Raw genomic sequence first — 22,037 nt, forward strand, 5'->3', positions numbered from 1 at the left:
TGGCATCCCACACTGGACTGCCTTCCAGATGCTCTTTTTTAATCCTCTTGGGTTCTAATACTACTCTAGTCAACTTCTTTCTACTGACATAGATGCTTTCATTACCCAGTGCCAGGCCTTTCCCCTACTTATACACCCTTCTTACCCCTTTTGAGTTCTGACACTCCAAGCCAGGCCACCTCCTGTGTAGACACCCTCCTTATCCTCCTGGAGCCCTGACTTTCCCTTACCAGGGAACCCTCCTCACCCCACTTGGGCTCCAAAACTCTGTGCCAGTTTGTTCCATCTGGGGGATATCGTCCTCTCCATGCTTGTGCTGTGATGTCCTGCTCACGACTACTCTTCTCGCAGGTGGTCACCTTTCTCAACTTGGTCCGCTTCTGCCACCGTTGCACCCCATCTCTCTCTCTCTCTCTCTCTCTCTCTCTCTCACACACACACACACACACACACACACACACACACACACACACACACACACACCTCTACCTTGCTTGGGCTCATTTAATGGCTTTGAACTGAACTATTAGCAAGTGAAGTGGGAGAGCTTTTTAAAATTTGTAATGGTTTTCTATTTTAGTACTTAAGACACTGGAGTGGAATCCCATCATATACACACTATTCCAGGTCACTCGTACATGTGTGGGAATGATTATACTGAAAGTCCATTCAGTGGAGTGAGATTAGAAAAGTGAGTCATCTATCTATCCTCTGTTGGACTCAGTTCCTAAGTTCACCTGGAGGATAAGCAGCTCACCAAGCTGACAGATTTGAACAGAGGCAGTTTTCATTCAATAGGTCCCCCATTCTTGGGCCATCTGCTTTGTTTCTATACAAACCAAGTCTGCTGTACATTGGAATCATCTTAAGGGAATTTTACAGGTGATTTTGACTGTGAGCCATTTGACTCTATGTGCAATCTCTGGGACCTGCCCCTGCACTTCACACAAAGGCTTGTGATAGCCCACACTAGTGAGGTCATGTGTGTAGGAATACTTGAGTGCTGCCTGAGCTCTTCTCAAGTTTAAGAATTTATATTGCCTCACACAAAACAGAAGCCTCTTCATTTGACTGTCAGGTCAGGGAGTAAGGACAGACCCTGGGACAAAGTTACCTGACCTATGATTTGGCAAGAGAAGCTTGGATCAAGGCCGGTGCCTGGGAAGCAGACTTTTCCCATTTTGGCTTTTTCCCATCAAGGCTCTGCTGATTGGGTCATGATAATGCTCATTTTGGTTTAATAATTTGATCCAAAAGCCTACGCTAAAGAAAACACTTGGGGAAGTGTTCCAACCCCCCAACTAAACTATTACTCCTTGTTGTATATGTCTTTTTCCCACGTAGGACCATGGCCATCTTGAGTGCAGGGACCCTTTGTGATTGGGATTTTGGGCCCCAGCCTTGGACTGAGCCCACCACATGTTGATGCTTTGCATTGCAAACTCGAGCAGTTGCATTAAGGTAGCAAGTGGAGCAGGCGCCGTCCTTTAGCCGTCCCGGGAGGAGCAGTGTAATGGAGTGTTTGTTTCCTGTCTCTGGATTGGGAAGTAGTGTTTACTCCATGCTGACAGACAAGTACAAAATGGAGTGGAGGGTCTCCATATCCTCACCTGCACCCTCGCAGGCAGCGTGAAGCTGTTGTGTCCGCACTAATGAAGCAGTACAGGAAACGCCACTGGATAAAGTTCAGCTGTGAACCCTGGCCTCCCAACAGGGGAAAAGAGGGATCCTTTGAAGAAGACAGCTGGGTTTTGGTTTCAAGACCTTAACACTGCCATCACTAGATATTCATCTGTCAGTGCACAGGGGACAACATGTGGGGAACAGTTGTGTCCAGTCAGGCTGAAGGAAGAAAGAGATGGCTGATTTCCAGGGTAACTACAAAACCGCCCATGGCTGAGGGCTCTGCTTAGCGTAGCCAAAAAGAATCGATTTGGTGAGGTCGAGGCTGAGTGTGAGAACCTGGGCACAGTCTGCTGTGGGCTGGGTGGCCGTACCATGTCAACCTCCTGCATCCTCACAGCCCAGCAGGACGCGGAGGTGTGAGGTTCTGGGCCCAAACTATGTTGGTCAGTTGAACCTAGTGGCCAAAACTGCTTCCTATATACCACAGTCCTAAATTATCAGAGAAGCAAGCCTGTCCCAAGTCACTTGATCAGGACTTCCTAAAATAACTTCAGCTTTTCTCTCATTTACTTGAAGCCATGGTTTCCTTACAAGAAAATATTTTCTCTTCTTGCTTCCCCTCGACCCCTTCCTGCTGGATTTAACTAGTGGTATTTTTTTCTTTCAGGGAAAAAAAAAAGATATTTGTAATCCTTGGTTGAATTTGTTTGCTACCAGTCCTCTAATCTGGGCAGGAGTTTTCTTCTGAGGGGATTTATTGTTCCTTCTATAATGGCTTTTAACTCAGCCGAGGTTTATTTAACAGAATAGGAAGGGAGAAACTTATCTCCTCCCTAATCCCTCTTGAATGTTTACATTACTTTGCCAAAGTAAATGCTGTGTAAAGTGGCAGCAGTCATTTGCTCTGTAATAATCAATATGCAGCTGCCAGAGCTGATTGAAACATATTAACATAAGTGATAATACTGTCATAGAAGTGAAAAGTTAAGTTGCTTATCAGTATATTGTGATAAGCTACTTAAATTTTACAGTAGCATGTGCTGGCTTCAGACAGACGTTAATGACAGAGAACTGTGCGCTTTATCTGTCCTCTCTATTGCCTCTCACTTCATTTATTACCCTCAACGGTACAGCTGGTAATCTGTCCAGGGCGCTGATTTCCCTCTGCTTGGCAGGATGGAGTCAGTGCTCCACTCTATCAGTAACGGATACTGTTAGCGCAGCAGGGCAGATGTGAGCAGGTCGGCAGGCGCTTGGTATGACGCTCTTCCCACATGAGTATTTGATATTGCTTTGGAAAAGTTTCTTATGGAGAACAAAGCCATTTAAATTTTAAGTGAAAAAACTTCTTGGGAGTAGGGGTATGTTTCAACAATAATTCTATAGCAACAATGCGCCTTCGTTGTTAGTCTTTGGTTTCGTTTGTTCTATCAACACTGAGCACTGAGGGTCTGCTAGGCTCCATGCTTGGTCCTAGGAAGACAAAGTAAAGAAAGATGTGATCCTTCCTCTTCGTCATGCTCAGTCTGCTGGGAAGACAGACACGCCATCGAGGGCCACATGGTGTGTGGACTGTTCTAACAGGAGTTTGCACGTGACAGGGCAGCACAGAAAAAAGGGAATTAGGGCATGAGAGGTGGGGATGGGGAGGGGGTGGGGAACTGTTAGGAGGATGAGTAGAAATCAGCTAGACTAGATCATGAAGGTCAGAGGGAGAAAAGTGCCGAGTGTATGCAGTGCAAGCTCTGGCAGGCTTGAGGATGCCTGGACATTCCTCGGAGCGTGGCTGCAGTGAGAGGAGTATGTATGTGGGGCTGCAGGGCGAGGACAGCCGGAGACACAGTCAAGGACCTGACAGAGGAGCCTTGAACACTGTCCTAAGAAGTCCCATAGTGATGGGGCACCACTGCAGGAATTTAATCCAATGTGCCGCTTAGATTCGCACTTTAGAAAGACCATTCTGTGAGCCACACAGAGGGTAGAGTAAGGTCAGGACCAGGCTGTCATCAGAGTTAAGGGACATGATGGTCAGAACCCGGTGGAGGGTAGGGTGGGGTGCAGAGTTAGAGCTCTTTCTGCAGTAAGTACAGGGAAGGGTGCATTGTAATAGAAGGTTTAATGAGTGGTTACAGGCTCATGGGGCCTTTGGGACACCTTGCACATAGCAGCAGTGGAAGTGCTGTGTGTGTGTGTGGCTGTGTGTGTCCAATCATGAGAAACTTGAACAGAAGCTTTCCTGGAAGGGGTGGGTGTGGGGTCTGGGGGGCTATTCAGAGATGGTTCCTGATTGCAGAGTCTGCTTTGAATTTCTTCTCTGTGAACCTGTTCTAGCTCTGAGGCATGGGAATAATTTATAATGGACATTCAATCTTCTGCCTTACACAGGCAATTTTTAAAAATCTCAGAAATAATTAACATTTTACCAGTCTGCGTTTCCAGCACAGCCTACGACAGGAAGGCTCTTCACGATGTAGAGAGAAACCGAAATGTACCATCTTGAATTAGCTCCTGGTTAAAGTTTTTGACCTGCGTACTAATATTCCATGTGTTTCCTCTTCTTCCCCCAGCTATCTCCCCTGGTTCGAAGTATTTTATAAGCTGCTTAACATCTTGGCAGATTACAGGACAAAAGGACAGGTATTTGCCTTTTATTTTATTCTTTTTAACAACTAAACTTCAACTTTCATGCCTTGTATTTCACTAAAACATTTACTAAAAAAGTAATGCATTCCCGTTACAGAAAATTTGGGAAATTCAGAAAGCAGTAGGAAGGAAGAGAAAAATCACTCCTAATACGTGTCCCTCCCCCGCCCCCTCCCCCCACCAAATAAATATTGCTAGCATTTTGGGATGTTTTCTTCCTTTACTTTTTGAATTAAATAAGTAATAAATAGACGCTTCGCATTCGGAGTTAATAGTCACCATCTTACATTCCCAGGCAGCTCCACAAGTTCATCGTATGTATTAAATAATAATTTTGCTGAGGCACAAATTTGAATTGCTGGGATTTGTGAGTAAAACACTTAACTGGCAAGTGACCTAACCAGCTGTCCCACTTCCCATTTCAGTAGGGCTTTCTTGTGCTTTTACAGTAATTTTTTTAAGGGTCTGAAAATCACTTTAAAAGTTCAGCTCTACCTCACTGTACTTTTGGAAGAAATGGTATGTTGAAGTACCCTCCATGGGCGTCAAGGGGCAACTGGATCTGTATTTAGACTTTTCACGCCCACAGTTTTTAGGTACCGTAATAATAGAAGCATTTCCCCCATGCTAATAAAAACGTTGTAAATCTTTTTCACAGCTGCATACCATGTACCTTGGTTTACTGAGACATTTCCTATTACTGGAAATTTTCATTATTTGGGATTTTTTTTCACTATTATAAGTGTAGCTATTAGCATCTTTGAGCATAAAACATTTTCTTCATTTTGGAATGTTTCCTTAAGAAGAGAATCTCAGATGGGCCATTTTAAGGTTAGTGGACATAAACATTTCAAAAACATTTGCCAAACTGCTTTCCAAAAGAATTGTACTGTTTTCTTAAAAGATAGATACCCTTTACTGGCAATGTACAAGAGTGCCCAGGTCACCATACTCTCACCAGTATCATTTGTTGAATTCATTGTGTTCTTGACAAGTGAACAGTTCTCATTGTTTTAATTGCATTTCTTTGATTATTAGTAAGTTGAATATTTGTCCATATATCTAACTTCTTATATTTTCCTTTTTTGTAAATGGCCTAAGATTTTTAATTAAAGAGATATATTATTATTAACTGTTAGAGAATTTTTTTCATCATATTTTCTACAGAACATTAGTTCTAAGAAATGCTCCACTCAAAAAGGGTTACCAGGGCTTCCCTGGTGGCACAGTGGTTGAGAGTCTGCCTGCCAATGCAGGGGACACGGGTTCGTGCCGCGGAGCGGCTGGGCCCGTGAGCCATGGCCGCTGAGCCTGCGCGTCCGGAGCCTGTGCTCCGCAACGGGAGAGGCCACAACAGTGAGAGGCCTGCGTACCGCAAAAAAAAAAAAAGGGTTACTATAGTTGAGTGATACTGGGTCAGGGAAAGGGAAAGCTGTGTCTCATCTTTGTCTCCTTAAGATTCATGTAATATAGGCTCTGAAAAGTCCTACAGTGGAGAAATCTGTGTCACCCAAATATTCCCAACTTATTTGGCCCCATATGCTTTTAATTCCATGACAAGTATTAACATTCTGAGATGCCAGTGTTTCCTGGAACACACTTTGGGAAATGCTAATTTTGGAGAAAAGGTGGAAATTGTGTGAATAATGGATAAATCTTTAAGTTAGATTGACTTACTGGCAAATGTATTCCAGAGACCACAGTAAATGGGAGGAATAACTAATAGAAATGGCTCCCTAGATCACTACACTCACTCTGAAAGGATGCTTAGATATCAGGGATTTCTGTCCTAAAAGAAGTGATGTACTCTTTGATGAATGAGTTAAGAGGCCACCTTGGGTCTGTTCATTGATTGCTGATTCACAGTTCACTTTTGTCAAACATTCAGTTTTTCATTCAAAATTAAAAGAGGTCTTTAGTAAATAAAATTATATAGCATGTAGGCTCTTAACAGTCTTAGAATTGGAAGTTAACTCACATTTTTTTTCTCTCATATATAAGCTCCAGTCAGTTAAAAAAAAAAAAAAACTTACTAGACTTTGGAAAACATGTCTTGGGATACAGGAAAGATTGGGTAGGTACAAACTATGCATAGGAGAGATAGGATTATTACCCTGTAAAATTGGTGTATCCATCCTCTGCGCTGTTGCCCCAGATAAGGACCCTGCCTGTTGGAGTGTTAAAGACTGAGATTAGTGATGTGTTTTAGTGAAGTCTGTTTCCCTTATACAAAGGACTCTTTTTATTAAATTTCTTCTGGTTAAAGGAATTATGACACACATGATAGGTAGTCTGCCTACAACTGGCTTAATTGTTTGCAAGGTGTGGGTTATCAGATTAGAACATGAGGAAAGAGCTTTCATTAAAAAAACAGAATCCCTTCCCCAAGTCCAGAAGTCATTGGGAAAGTTGGGCAGGGTAGGTAGGCTTCAGCTGGAGGCGTGGGGAGTGACCATGATGGCTCAGCATGGAGTGCCTGAGCCTAAGCTACATTATGAGAGTGTCTGTTTAATTCACTGACACAACAGGGTTATCAGGCCCTGAGTAGGGCAATGATGGCATCCCTGTGGAAGGGATGGCAGAGGGTGAGGAGGGCATCTAAGCCAGAGAGCAACCTGGCTGAGGGTGTTGGAGGCTGAGGAGTGAGGCATTTATTTTTGTGGAACAGTGGTGTCAGTGGCTTGGCATCATCTGGGCACCAGATATCAGAACTTCAGTGGGATCTAGAGGAGCCCTGTGGGTAAGAGGACAGCAGCAGTGGCCCAGCACTAGGGTGTTGGAGCCTGGGGTGAGGAGGGCATTTTTTATTGGTGGGAGGTCTGAGGGAGGGAGGCAGACATTGGTGGCCTAGCATTGGCTGTCAATGTTCGAGCAGGGCAAGGAGGGCATCTCGATGGAGAGGGAGGTAGGGGCAGTGAAAAAAGATTGCTTACATACAAGCAAGTAAATATATTAGGAAAACAGGGGCAGGATTTTTCACTTTTGTTAGATTATTGTTACAAATATGTAAAGGGAGGAAACTAGAATGATTCCCATGTTGGATTAGAATTAGAGCCATGGGTATGAACCCATGGCTTTCAACATATGTGATATAGAAAACAGAGATGTAACTGTGTATTGTAGGGGTGTGTGTGTGTGTGTGTGTGTGTGTGTGTGTGAGTGATATATTCCCTGTCTCTATCCACGGAAAGGGTCTGGGGTCAACTATACACAAGTAGCAATGAGCACACCAAAGTGCCCAAATCTTGGTTTCTGAATTCATTTCCTACTAAAAGGAGCCAGGACTCCCTGAAAAAATGTCTAGTTCCAGAGCTGAGGTAGGGAAAAGTATGAGTCTGTAATATCTTCTTGTGCCAAAAGTAATGTCGTGCTCAAAACATGATGGAGAGAGGGGAGGAATCAAGATAGCGCAAGAGGAGGACGTAGATTCACCTCTCCTCATAAGGACATCAAGAATACATCTACAAATGGAGCAGTTCTCACAGAGCACCTGCTGAACACTAGTGGAAGACTTCGGACACCTAAAAGGACCAGAAAAATCCCCACGCAACCGGGTAGGACCAAAGAAAGAAAAAAAGAAAAGAGGAAACAGAAAGGGACCAGCACCCCTGGTGGGGAGCTGAAGGTGAGGAGAGGTTCCTGCACTCAGAGAGACCCCCTCAGGGAGGTAAATCAGCTGGGACAGAGAAGGAGCTTCAGGGCAGCGGAGGGGAATGCAGCAACCGGTCTGTGGAAGGCAGGAGAGAGTAAGATGTGCGTGCGTGGTCTGTGGTGCAGCGCTGCGCACCCCAGCCTGAGTCGTGTGTCTCCTGGTATGGAGGGGTGCTGGGTGCTGGAAAGTGGGGTTTGGAGAGCGGACCCACGGAGGGCACAGCTATGGTCTGTGAAGAGACAGCCCGAAGGGACGAGAGTAAGGAACTCCACAACCGGGCAAGTCTGCGGAAGCCCAGGCCACCGAAGAAGCAAGGCGCCATTGCTGAGTGGTGCACAAGGGGCGGGGCGGCCAGGGCAACCCCCTTCCCCACCCATCGGCCCCTGCCTCCACAGGCACTGGGAGGGTCACCCATCTGAGCAGGATTGCCCTTGCTTCAAGCCAAGGCCTCCTCTGCCTGCGGAGGCTCCGGGATCCTGAGCGCTGCCCCCACCAAAGCCTCCTCGGGAATCAGCCCTGGGCGCCCCAGCCTGAGACAGGAATCGGCCAAGGCAGGCAGGGGCTGAGTGCTAAAGCGTGGGGTTAGGAGAGCGGACCCAGGGTGAGAACGGCTATTGGCTGCGTGGAGACAGGCGGAAGGGACTGGAGTGAGGAGCTCAGCTGTGTGGAGACAACCTGAGGGGATAGCAGTGAGGGGCTCCGCGGCCAGGAGCACTTCTGGAGGAAGAGTGGGCTGCCTTGGAAGCGAGGCGCCATTGTTGAGTGGCACACAATGGGCGACGCCGCCATCCTCGGACTCTCTCCCCACACAGCAGCCCCTGCCTCTGCAAGAACTGGGCGGGACTCCCACCGGAGCAAGCACGCCCCAGTCTGTTGCAACTTCCTGCCAGTCCCGCCCCTGCAGGCACTAGAAGAGGATCCCATTGGAGGAAGCGCGTGCACCCCACTTGTGGCCGCCTTATCCCTCCGCGGCCTGAGCCAAGCAAGTGTGCCTCAGTCAGCCGCCGCTTTTTCCCCCTCTCACCTGGGCGAGGACCAGATGCCTGAGGGTAGCCCACATGCAGAGGCACAGGTGGGACCAAAACCAAAGCTGACTCCCAGGGGCTGTGCAGCGAAGGCAGAGAAACAGAAATCTCTCTCTGCAAGTGCACAAGCTGCAGATTAAATCCCCGCGATCGGCTTGGTATACCCTGCGTCTGTGGATTATCTGAAGGGACAACGAGTGCTCCCACAACTAAGACTGGTCTAGCTTTAGCAGCTGTGGACTTTGGGGGCAAGTACACGCGGGAGTTGGACCAGGTCAGAGTCTCAGCTGCCCCCACTGTGCCCAAAGCGGGCCCAGAGACCTGCCTAAAGGTATTGGAGGGCCTCCTGGAGAGGCGCGGGGTGCTGTGGCTCACTGTGGGGGCAAAGACACTGACCGCGGAGGCCCCAGGAAAATATGTGGTTTTGGTTTCATTTTGTTCTGTTATTTTATTTATCTTTTTAACATCTTTATTGGAGTATAACTGCTTTACAGTGGTGTGTTAGTTTCTGCTTTATAACAAAGTGTATCAGCTATACTTATATCCCCATATCTCCTCCCTCTTGCGTCTCCCTCCCACCCTCCCTATCCCACACCTCCAGGTGGTCGCAAAGCACCTAGCTGATCTCCCTGTGCTATGCAGCTGCTTCCCACTAGCTATCTGTTTTACATTTGGTAGTGTATATATGTCCATACGACTCTCTCACTTTGTCCCAGCTTACCCTTCCCCCTCCCCGTGTCCTCAAGTCCATTCTCTAGTAGGTCTGCGTCTTTATTCTTGTCCTGCCCCTAGATTAGTCAGAACTTTTTTTTTTTTTAGATTCCGTTTATATGTGTTAGCATACGGTATTTGTTTTTCTCTTTTTGACTTACTTCACTCTGTATGACAGACACTAGGTCCATCCACCTCACTACAGATAACTCAATTTTGTTTCTTTTTATGGCTGAGTAATATTCCATTGTATATATGTGCCAAATCCATTCATCTGTCGGTGGACAGTTAGGTTGCTTCCATGTCCTGGCTATTGTAAATAGAGCTGCAATGAACATTGTTGTACATGACTCTTTTTGAATTATGGTTTTCTCAGGGTATATGCCCAGTAGTGGGATTGATGGGTCGTATGGTAGTTCTATTTTTAGTTTTTTAAGGAACCTCCATATTGTTCTCCATAGTGGCTGTATCAATTTACATTCCTACCAACAGTACAAGAGGGTTCCCTTTTCTCCACACCCTCTCCAGCATTTATTGTTTGTAGATTTTTTGATGATGGCCATTCTGACTGGTGTGAGGTGATACCTCATTGTAGTTTTGATTTGCATTTCTCTAATGATTAGTGATGTTGAGCATCCTTTCATGTGTTTGTTGGCAATCTGTATGTCTTCTTTGGAAAAATGTCTATTTAGGTCTTCTGCCCATTTTTGAATTGGGTTGTTTGTTTTTTTTGATATTGAGCTGCATGAGCTGCTTGTAAATTTGGAGATTAATCCTTTGTCAGTTGCTTCATTTGCAAATATTTTCTCCCATTCTGAGGGCTGTCTTTTCGTCTTGTTTATGGTTTCGTGTGCTGTGCAAAAAGCTTTTAAGTTTCATTAGGTCCCATTTGTTTATTTTTGTTTTTATTTCCATTTCTCTAGGAGGTGGGTCAAAAAAGATCTTGCTGTGATTTATGTCATAGCGTGTTCTGCCTATGTTTTCCTCCAAGAGTTTTATAGTGTCTGGCTTTACATTTAGGTCTTTAATCCATTTTGACTTTATCTTTGTGTATGGTGTTAGGGAGTGTTCTAATTTCATTCTTTTACATGTAGGTGTCCAGTTTTCCCAGCACCACTTACTGAAGAGGCTGTCTTTTTTCTCCATTGTATATTTTTGCCTCCTTTATCAAAAATAGGGTGACCATATGTGCATGGGTTTATTTCTGGGCTTTCTATCCTGTTCCATTGATCTATATTTCTGTTTTTGTGCCAGTACCATACTGTCTGGATTACTGTAGCTTTGTAGTATAGTCTGAAGCCAGGGAGCCTGATTCCTCTAGCTCCATTTTTTTTTTTTAACATCTTTATTGGAGTATAATTGCTTTACAATGGTATGTTAGTTTCAGCTTCACAACAAAATGAATCAGTTATATATATACATATATTCCCATATCTCTTCCCGCTTGCGTCTCCCTCCCTCCCACCCTCCCTATCCCACCCCTCCAGGCGGTCACAAAGCACCGAGCTGATCTCCCTGTGCTATGCGGCTGCTTCCCACTAGCTATCTACCTTACGTTTGGTAGTGTATATATGTCCATGCCTCTTTATTGCTTTGTCACCGTTTACCCTTCCCCCTCCCCATAGCCTCAAGTCCATTCTCTAGTAAGTCTGTGTCTTTATTCCTGTTTCACCCCTAGGTTTTTCATGACATTTTTTTTTTTTAATTCCATATATATGTGTTAGCATACGGTATTTGTCTCTCTCTTTCTGACTTACTTCACTCTGTATGACAGACTCTAGGTCTATCCACCTCATTACAAATAGCTCAATTTCGTCTCTTTTTATGGCTGAGTAATATTCCATTGTATATATGTGCCACATCTTCTTTATCCATTCATCCGATGATGGACACTTAGGTTGTTTCCATCTCTGGGCTATTGTAAATAGAGCTGCAATGAACATTTTGGAACATGACTCTTTTTGAATTATGGTTTTCTCAGGGTATATGCCCAGTAGTGGGATTGCTGGGTCATATGGTAGTTCTATTTGTAGCTTTTTAAGGAACCTCCATACTGTTCTCCACAGTGGCTGTATCAATTTACATTCCCACCAACAGTGTAAGAGGGTTCCCTTTTCTCCACACCCTCTCCAGCATTTATTGTTTGTAGATTTTTTGATGATGGCCATTCTGACTGGTGTGAGATGATATCTCATTGTAGTTTTGATTTGCATTTCTCTCATGATTAGTGATGTTGAGCATTCTTTCATGTGTTTGTTGGCACTCTGTATATCTTCTTTGGAGAAATGTCTATTTAGGTCTTCTGCCCATTTTTGGATTGGGTTGTTTGTTTTTTTGTTATTAAGCTGCATGAGCTGCTTATAAATTTTGGAGATCAATCCTTTGTCAGTTGCTTCATTTGCAAATATTTTCTCCCATTCTGAGGGTTGTCTTTTGGTCTTCTTTATGGTTTCCTTTGCTGCGCAAAAGCTTTTAAGTTTCATTAGGTCCCATTTGTTTACTCTTGTTTTTATTTCCATTTCTCTAGGAGGTGGGTCAAAAAGGACCTTGCTGTGATTTATGTCATAGAGTGTTCTGCCTATGTTTTCCTCTAAGAGTTTGATAGTTTCTGGCCTTACATTTAGGTCTTTAATCCATTTTGAGCTTATTTTTGTGTACGGTGTTAGGGAGTGATCTAATTTCATACTTTTACATGTAGCTGTCCAGTTTTCCCAGCACCACTTATTGAATAGGCTGTCCTTTCTCCACTGTACATTTCTGCCTCCTTTGTCAAAGATAAGGTGACCATATGTGCGTGGGTTTATCTCTGGGCTTTCTATCCTGTTCCATTGATCTATCTTTCTGTTTTTGTGCCAGTACCATACCGTCTTGATAACTGTAGCTTTGTAGTATAGTCTGAAGTCTGGGAGCCTGATTCCTCCAGTTCCTTCTTTCGTTCTCAAGATTGCTTTAGCTATTCGGGGTCTTTTGTGTTTCCATACAAATTGCAAAATTTTTTGTTCTAGTTCTGTGAAAAATGCCAGTGGTAGTTTGATAGGGATTGCATTGAATCTATAGATTGCTTTCGGTAGTAGAGTCATTTTCACAATGTTGATTCTTCCAATCCAAGAACATGGTATATCTCTCCATCTATTTGTATCATCTTTAATTTCTTTCATCAGTGTCTTATAATTTTCTGCATACAGATCTTTTGTCTCCTTAGGTAGGTTTATTCCTAGATATTTTATTCTTTTTGTTGCAATGGTAAATGGGAGTGTTTTCTTGATTTCACTTTCAGATTTTTCATCATTAGTATATAGGAATGCCAGAGATTTCTGTGCATTAATTTTGTATCCTGCCACTTTACCAAATTCATTGATTAGCTCTAGTAGTTTTCTGGTAGCATCTTTAGGGTTCTCTATGTATAGGATCATGTCATCTGCAAACAGTGACAGCTTTACTTCTTCTTTTCCGATTTGGATTCCTTTTATTTCCTTTTCTTCTCTGATTGCTGTGGCTAAAACTTCCAAAACTATGTTGAATAAGAGTGGTGAGAGTGGGCAACCTTGTCTTGTTCCTGATCTTAGTGGAAATGCTTTCAGTTTTTCACCATTGAGGATGATGTTTGCTGTGGGCTTGTCATATATGGCCTTTATTATGTTGAGGAAAGTTCCCTCTATGCCTACTTTCTGCAGGGTTTTTATCATAAATGGGTGTTGAATTTTGTCAAAAGCTTTCTCTGCATCTATTGAGATGATCATATGGTTTTTCTCCTTCAGTTTGTTAATATGGTTTATCACATTGATAGATTTGCGTATATTGAAGAATCCTTGCATTCCTGGAATAAACCCCACTTGATCATGGTGTATGATCTTTTTAATGTGCTGTTGGATTCTGTTTGCTAGTATTTTGTTGAGGATTTTTGCATCTATGTTCATCAGTGATATTGGCCTGTAGTTTTCTTTCTTTGTGACATCCTTGTCTGGTTTTGGTATCAAGGTGATGGTGGCCTCGTAGAAGGAGTTTGGGAGTGTTCCTCCCTCTGCTATATTTTGGAAGAGTTTGAGAAGGATAGGTGTTAGCTCTTCTCTAAATGTTTGATAGAATTCGCCTGTGAAGCCATCTGGTCCTGGGCTTTTCTTTGTTGGAAGATTTTTAATCACAGTTTCAATTTCAGTGCTTGTGATTGGTCTGTTCATATTTTCTATTTCTTCCTGATTCAGTCTTGGCAGGTTGTGCCTTTCTAAGAATTTGTCCATTTCTTCCAGATTGTCCATTTTATTGGCATAGAGTTGCTTGTAGTAATCTCTCATGATCTCTTTTATTTCTGCAGTGTCAGTTGTTACCTCTCCTTTTTCATTTCTAATTCTATTGATTTGGGTCTTCTCCCTTTTTTTCTTGATGAGTCTGGCTAGTGGTTTATCTATTTTGTTTATCTTCTCAAAGAACCAGCTTTTAGTTTTATTGATCTTTGCTATTGTTTCCTTCATTTCTTTTTCATTTATTTCTGATCTGATTTTTATGATTTCTTTCCTTCTGCTAGCTTTGGGGTTTTTTTGTTCTTCTTTCTCTAATTGCTTGAGGTGCAAGGTTAGGTTGTTTATTCGAGATGCTTCCTGCTTCTTAAGGTGGGCTTGTATTGCTATAAACTTCCCCCTTAGAACTGCTTTTGCTGCATCCCACAGGTTTTGTGTCGTTGTGTCTCCATTGTCATTTGTTTCTAGGTATTTTTTGATTTCCTCTTTGATTTCTTCAGTGATATCTTCATTATTAAGTAGTGTATTGTTTAGCCTCCATGTGTTTGTATTTTTTACAGATCTTTTCCTGTAATTGATATCTAGTCTCATGGCGTTGTGGTCAGAAAAGATACTTGATACAATTTCAATTTTCTTAAATTTACCAAGGCTTGATTTGTGACCCAAGATATGATCTATCCTGGAGAATGTTCCATGAGCACTTGAGAAAAATGTGTATTCTGTTGTTTTTGGATGGAATGTCCTATAAATATCAATTAACTCCATCTCGTTTAATGTATCATTTAAAGCTTGTGTTTCCTTATTTATTTTCATTTTGGATGATCTGTCCATTGGTGAAAGTGGGGTGTTAAAGTCCCCTACTATGAATGTGTTACTGTCGATTTCCCCTTTTATGGTTGTCAGTATTTGCCTTATGTATTGAGGTGCACCTATGTTGGGTGCATAAATATTTACAATTGTTATATCTTCCTCTTGGATTGATCCCTTGATCATTATGTAGTGTCCTTCTTTGTCTCTTCTAATAGTCTTTGTTTTAAAGTCTATTTTGTCTGATATGAGAATTGCTACTCCAGCTTTCTTTTGGTTTCCACTTGCATGAAATACCTTTTTCCATCCCCTTACTTTCAGTCTGTATGTGTCTCTAGGTCTGAAGTGGGTCTCTTGTAGACAGCAAATATATGGGTCTTGTTTTTGTATCCATTCAGCCAATCTGTGTCTTTTGGTGGGAGCATTTAGTCCATTTACATTTAAGGTAATTATCGATATGTGTGTTCCTATTCCCATTTTCTTCATTGTTTTGGGTTTGTTATTGTAGGTCCTTTCCTTCTTTTGTGTTTCTTGCCTAGAGAAGTTCCTTTAGCAGTTGTTGTAGAGGTGGTTTGGTGGTGCTGAACTCTCTCAGCTTTTGCTTGTCTGTAAAGGTTTTAATTTCTCCATCAAATCTGAATGAGATCCTTGCTGGGTAGAGTAATCTTGGTTGCAGGTTTTTCTCCTTCAACACTTTCAATATGTCCTGCCACTCCCTTCTGGCTTGCAGAGTTTCTGCTGAAAGATCAGCTGTTAACCTTATGGGGATTCCCTTGTGTGTTATTTGTTGTTTTTCCCTTGCTGCTTTTAATATGTTTTCTTTGTATTTAATTTTTGACAGTTTGATTAATATGTGTCTTGGCGTATTTCTCCTTGGATTTATCCTGTATGGGACTCTCTGTGCTTCCTGGACTTGATTAACTATTTCCTTTCCCATATTAGGGAAGTTTTCAACTATAATCTCTTCAAATATTTTCTCAGTCCCTTTCTTTTTCTCTTCTTCTTCTGGAACCCCTATAATTCGAATGTTGGTGCGTTTAATGTTGTCCCAGAGGTCTCTGAGACTGTCCTCAGTTCTTTGCATTCTTTTTTCTTTATTCTGCTCTGCAGTAGTTATTTCCACTATTTTATCTTCCAGGTCACTTATCCGTTCTTCTGCCTCAGTTATTCTGCTATTGATCCCATCTAGAGTACTTTTAATTTCATTTATTGTGTTGTTCATCGTTGCTTGTTTCATCTTTAGTTCTTCTAGGTCCTTGTTAACTGATTCTTGCAATTTGTCCATTCTATTGTCCATTCTATCTCCAAGATTTCGGATCAACCTTACTATCATTATTCTGAATTCTTTTTCAGGTAGACTGCCTATTTCCTCTTCATTTGTTAGGTCTGGTGGGTTTTTATCTTGCTCCTTCATCTGCTGTGTGTTTTTCTGTCTTTTCATTTTGCTTATCTTACTGTGTTTGGGGTCTCCTTTTTTTTTTTTTTTTTTGCAGGCTGAAGGTTCGTAGTTCCTGTTGTTTTTTGAGTCTGTCCCCAGTGGCTAAGGTTGGTTCAGTGGGTTGTGTAGGCTTCCTGGTGGAGGGTACTAGTGCCTGTGTTCTGGTGTATGAGGCTGGATCTTGTCTTTCTGGTGGGCAGGTCCACGTCTGGTGGTGTGTTTTGGGGTGTCTGTAGACTTATTATGATTTTGGGCAGCCTCTCTGCTAATGGGTGGGGTTGTGTTCCTGTCTTGCTAGTTGTTTGGCATAGGATGTCCAGCACTGTAGCTTGCTGGTCGTTGAGTGAAGCTGGGTGCTGGCGTTGAGATGGAGATCTCTTGGAGATTTTTGCTGTTTGATATTATGTGCAGCTGGGAGGCCTCTTGTGGACCAGTGTCCTGAAGTTGGCCCTCCCACCTCAGAGGCACAGCACTGAGTCCTGGCTGCAGCACCAAGAGCCTTTCATCCACAGGGCTCCTTAATTTGGGATGATTCGTTGTCTATTCAGGTATTCCACAGATGCAGGGTATATCAAGTTGATTGTGGAGCTTTAATCCGCTGCTTCTGAGGCTGCTGGAAGAGCTTTCCCTTTCTCTTCTTTGTTCTCACAGTTCCCAGGGGCTCAGCTTTGGATTTGGCCCCGCCTGTGCGTGTAGGTCGCCGGAGGGCGTCTGTTCTTTGCTCAGACAGGACGGGGTTAAAGGAGCCGCTGATTCGGAGGCTCTGGCTCACCCAGGCCGGGGGCTAGGGAGGGTCACGGAGTGCGGGGCGGGCCTGCAGCGGCAGAGGCCGGCGTGACGCTGCAGCCTGAGGCGCGCCGTGCGCTCTCCCGGGGGAGCCGTCCCCGGATTCCGGGACCCCGGCAGCGGCGGGCTGCACAGGCTCCCCGGAAGGGCGTGTGGCTAGTGACCTGCGCTCGCACACAGGCCTCCTGGCGGCGGCAGCAGCGGCCTTAGCGTCCCATGTCCGTCTCTGGGCTCTGCACTCTTAGCCGCGGCTCGCGCCCGTCTCCGGAGCTCTCCCAAGCAGCGTTCCCAATCCCCCCTCCTCGTGCACCAGGAAACAAAGAGGGACGTAAAAGTCTCTTGCCTCTTCGGCAGGTCCAGACCCCTCCCCAGACTCTCTCCCGGCCAGCCGCGGCGCACCAACGCCCTGCAGGCTGTGTTCACGCCGCCAACCTCAGTCCTCTCCCGGCGCTCCGACAAAAGCCGGAGCCTCAGCTCCCAGTCCCGCCCGCCCCGGCGGGCGAGCAGACAAGCCTCTCGGCTGGTGAGTGCCGGTCGGCCCGATCCTCTGCGCTGGAATCTCTCCGCTTTGCCCTCCGCACCCCTGTTGCTGTGCTCTCCTCCGCGGCTCCCAAGCTCCCCCACTCCGCCTCCCGAAGTCTCCACCCGCGAAGGGGCTCCTAGTGTGTGGACACTTTTCCTCCTTCACAGCTCTCTCCCGCTGGTGCAGGACCCGTCCCTATTCTTTTGTCTCTGTTTAGTTTTTTCTTTTGCCCTAACCAGGTACGTGGGGGGTTCCTTGCCTTTTGGGAGGTCTGAGGTCTTCTGCCAGCGTTCAGTAGGTGCTCCGTAGGAGTTGTTCCACGCGTAGATGTATTTCTGGTGTATCTGTGGAGAGGAAGGTGATCTCCGCGTCTTACTCTTCCGCCATCTTCCCGGAACTTCCCCTCTAGCTCCATTTTTCTTTCTCAAGACTGCTTTGGCTATTCGGGGTCTTTTGTGTTTCCATACAAATTGTGAAATTTTTTGTTCTAGTTCTGTGAAAAATGCCAGTGGTAGTTTGATAGGGATTGCATTGAATCTGTAGATTGCTTTCGGTAGTATAGTCATTTTCGCAATGTTGGTTCTTGCAATCCAAGAACATGTTATATCTCTCCATCTGTTTGTATTATCTTTAATTTCTTTCATTAGTGTCTTACAGTTTTCTGCATACAGGTCTTTTGTCTCCCTAGGTAGGTTTATTCCTGGTATTTTATTCTTTTTGTTGCAGTGGTAAATGGAATTGTTTCCTTAATTTCTCTTTCAGATTTTTCATCATTAGTGTATAGGAATGCCAGAGATTTCTGTGCATTAATTTTGTATCCTGTTACTTTACCAAATTCATTGATTAGCTCTAGTAGTTTTCTGGTGGATTTAGGATTCTCTATGTATAGTATCATGTCATCTGCAAACAGTGATAGCTTTACCTTCTTTTCCGATTTGGATTCCTTTTATTTCTTTTTCTTCTCTGATTGCTGTGGCTAAAACTTCCAAAACTATGTTGAATAATAGTGGTGAGAATGGTGAGAATTCTCAGTGGTGAGAATTCTCACCATTGAGAATGATGTTGGCTGTGGGTTTGTCATATATGGCCTTTATTATTATTATTATTATATTATTATGTTGAGATGAGTTCCCTCTGTGCCTACTTTCTGGAGGGTTTTTATCATAAATTGGTGTTGAATTTTGTCGAAAGCTTTTTCTCCATCTATTGAGATGATCATATGGTTTTTCTCCTTCAATTTGTTAATATGGTTTATCACATTGATTGATTTGCATATATTGAAGAATCCTTTCATTCCTGGGATAAACTCCACTTGATCACAGTATATGATCCTTTTAATGTGCTCTTGGATTCTGTTTGCTAGTATTTTGTTGAGGATTTTTGCATCTATGTTCATCAGTGATATTGGCCTATAGTTTTCTTTCTTTGTGACATCTTTGCCTGGTTTTGGTATCAGGGTGATGGTGGCCTCATAGAATGAGTTTGGGAGTGTTCCTCCCTCTACTATATTTTGGAAGAGTTTGAGAAGAATGAGTGTTAGCTCTTCTCTAAAGATTTGATAGAATTCGCCTGTGAAGCCATCTGGTCCTGGGCTTTTGTTTGTTGGAAGATTTTTAATCACAGTCTCAATTTCAGTGCTTGTGATTGGTCTGTTCACGTTTTCTATTTCTTACTGGTTCAGTCTCAGAAGGTTGTGCTTTTCTAAGAATTTGTCCATTTCTTCCACGTTCTCCATTTTATTGGCATATAGTTGCGTGTAGTAATCTCTCATGATCCTTTGTATTTCTGCAGTGTCAGTTGTTACTTTTCCTTCTTCATTTCTAATTCTGTTGATTTGAGTCTTCTCCCTTTTTTTCTTGATGAGTCTGGCTAATGGTTTATCAATTTTGTTTATCTTCTCAAAGAACCATCTTTTAGTTTTATTGATCTTTGCTCTTGTTTCCTTCATTTCTTTTTCATTTATTTCTGATCTGATCTTTATGATCTCTTTCCTTCTACTAACTTTGGGGTTTTTTCTTCTTTCTCTAATTGCTTTAGGTTTAAGGTTAGGTTGTTTATTTGAGAGGTTTCTTGTTTCTTGAGGTAGGATTATATTGCTATAAACTTCCCTCTTAGAACTGCTTTTGCTGCATTCCATAGGTTTTGGGTCATCATGTTTCCACTGTCATTTGTTTCTAGGTATTTTTTTATTTCCTCTTTGATTTCTTCAGTGATCTCTTGGTTATTTAGTAGTGTATTGTTTAGCCTCCATGTGTTTGTATTTTTTACAGATTTCTTTTTTCCTGTAGTTGATGTCTACTCTCATAGCATTGTGGTTGGAAAAGATACTTGATACGATTTCAATTTTCTTAAATTTACCAAGGCTTGATTTGTGACCCAAGATATGATCTATCCTGGAGAATGTTCCATGAGCACTTGAGAAGAAAGTGTATTCTGTTACTTTTGGATGGAATGTCCTATAAATATCAATTAAGTCCATCTTGTTTAATGCATCATTTAAAGCTTGTGTTTCCTTATTTATTTTCATTTTGCATGATCTGTCCATTGGTGAAAATGGGGTGTTAAAGTACCCTACAATGATTGTGTTACTATCAATTTCCCCTTTTATGGCTGTTAACATTTGCCTTATGTATTGAGGTGCTCCTATGTTCGGTGCATAAATATTTACAATTGTTATATCTTTTTCTTGGATTGATCCCTTGATCAATATGTAGTGTCCTTCTTTGTCTCTTGTGATAGTCTTTATTTTAAAACCTATATTGTCTGATATGAGAATTGCTACTCCAGCTTTCTTTTGATTTTCATGTGCATGGAATATCTTTTTCCATCCCCTCACTTTCAGTCTGTGTGTGTCCCTAGGTCTGCAGTGGGTCTCTTGTAGACAGCATATATACGGGTCTTGTTTTTGATACATTCAGCCAGTCTGTGGCTCTTGGTTGGAGCGTTTAATCCATTTACATTTAAGGTAGTTATCGATATGTATGTTCCTATTACCATTTTCTTAATTGTTTTGGGTTTGTTATTGTAGGTCTTTTCCTCCTCTGGTGTTTCCTGCCTAGAGAAGTTCCTTTAGCATTTGATGTAAAGCTGGTTTGGTGGTGCTGAATTCTCTTAGCCTTTGCTTGTCTGTAAAGGTTTTGATTTTACCATTGAATCTGAATGAGATCCTTGCTGGGTAGAGTCATCTTGGTTGTAGGTTTTTCCCTTTCGTCACTTTAAATATGTCCTGCTACTCCCTTCTGGCTTGCAGAGTTTCTCCTGAAAGATCAGCTTTTAACCTTATGGGGATTCCCTTGTATGTTACTTGTTGTTTTTCCCTTGCTACTTTTAATATTTTTTCTTTGAATTTAATTTTTGATAGTTTGATTAATATCTGTTTTGGTCTATTTCTCCTTGGATTTATCCTGTATGGGACGCTGCACTTCCTGGACTTGACTGACTATTTCCTTTCCCATATTAGGGAAGTTTTGAACTATAATCTGTTGAAATATTTTCTCAGTCCCTTTCTTTTTCTCTTCTTCTTCTGGGACCCTTATAATTTGAATGTTGGTGCATTTAATATTGTCCTATAGGTCTCTGAGATTGTCCTCAGTTCTTTTCATTCTTTTTTCTTTATTCTGCTCTGCAGTACTTATTTCCACTATTTTATCTTCCAGGTCACTTACCCGTTTTGACTCAGTTATTCTGCTATTGATTCCTTCTAGAGAATTTTAAATTTCATTTATTATGTTATTCATCATTGTTTGTTTGCTCTTTAGTTCTTCTAGGTCCTTGTTAAACGTTTCGTCTATTTTCTCCATTCTGTTTCCAAGATTTTGGAGCATTTTTACTATCATTACTCTAAATTCTTTTTCAGGTAGACTGCCTATTTCCTCTTCATTTCTTTGGTCTGGGTTTTTACCTTCCTTCTTCATCTGCTGTGTGTTTCTGTCTCTTCTCATTTTGCTTAACTTAGTGTGTTCAGGGTCTCCTTTTAGCAGGCTGCAGGTTCATAGTTCCTGTTGTTTTTGGTGTCTGCCCCCAGTGGCTAAGGTTGGTTCAGTGGGTTGTGTAGGCTTCCTGGTGGAGGGGACTGGTGCCTGTGTTCTGGTGGATGAGGCTGGATCTTGTCTTTCTGGTGGGCAGGACCGTGTCCGGTGGTGTGTTCTGGGGGTGTCTGTGACCTTATTATGATTTTAGGCAGTCTCTCTGTTAATGGGTGGGGTTGTGTTCCTGTCTTGCTAGTTGTTTGGCATGGGGTGTCCAGCACTGTAGCTTGCTGGTTTTTGAGTGGAGCTGGGTCTTAGCGTTGAGATGGAGATCTCTGGGAGAGCTCTCACCATTTGATATTATGTGGAGCCAGGAGGTCTCTGGTGGACCAATGTCCTGAACTCGGCTCTCCCAGCTCAGAGGCACAGGCCTGACAGCCGGCCGGAGCACCAAGACCCTGTCAGCCACATGGCTCCGAAGAAAAGGGAGAAAGAAAGAAAGAAAAAATTAGAATAAAGTTATTAAAATTTAAAAAATTATTAAAAAGTAATAAATTAAAAAGTAATAAAGAAAAGAGAAAACAGAAAGAAGAGAGCAACCAAATCAAAAAGTAAATCCACCA

General features: G+C 42.9%; 1 protein-coding gene across 1 annotated transcript in view; it reads left to right on the forward strand.

Moving 5' to 3' along the window:
- Positions 1 to 22,037, forward strand: part of DENND1A (DENN domain containing 1A) — a 548,251-nt gene that overhangs the window by 256,856 nt on the left and 269,358 nt on the right. Inside the window, 1 exon segment of the mRNA XM_082843076.1 lies at positions 4,194 to 4,263. Within this exon segment, the coding sequence (XP_082699202.1) occupies positions 4,194 to 4,263 (70 nt within the window).

The sequence above is a fragment of the Leucopleurus acutus genome (genome assembly GCF_964270905.1).
Source record: "Leucopleurus acutus genome assembly, chromosome: 7".
NCBI classification, from domain to species: domain Eukaryota; kingdom Metazoa; phylum Chordata; class Mammalia; order Artiodactyla; family Delphinidae; genus Leucopleurus; species Leucopleurus acutus.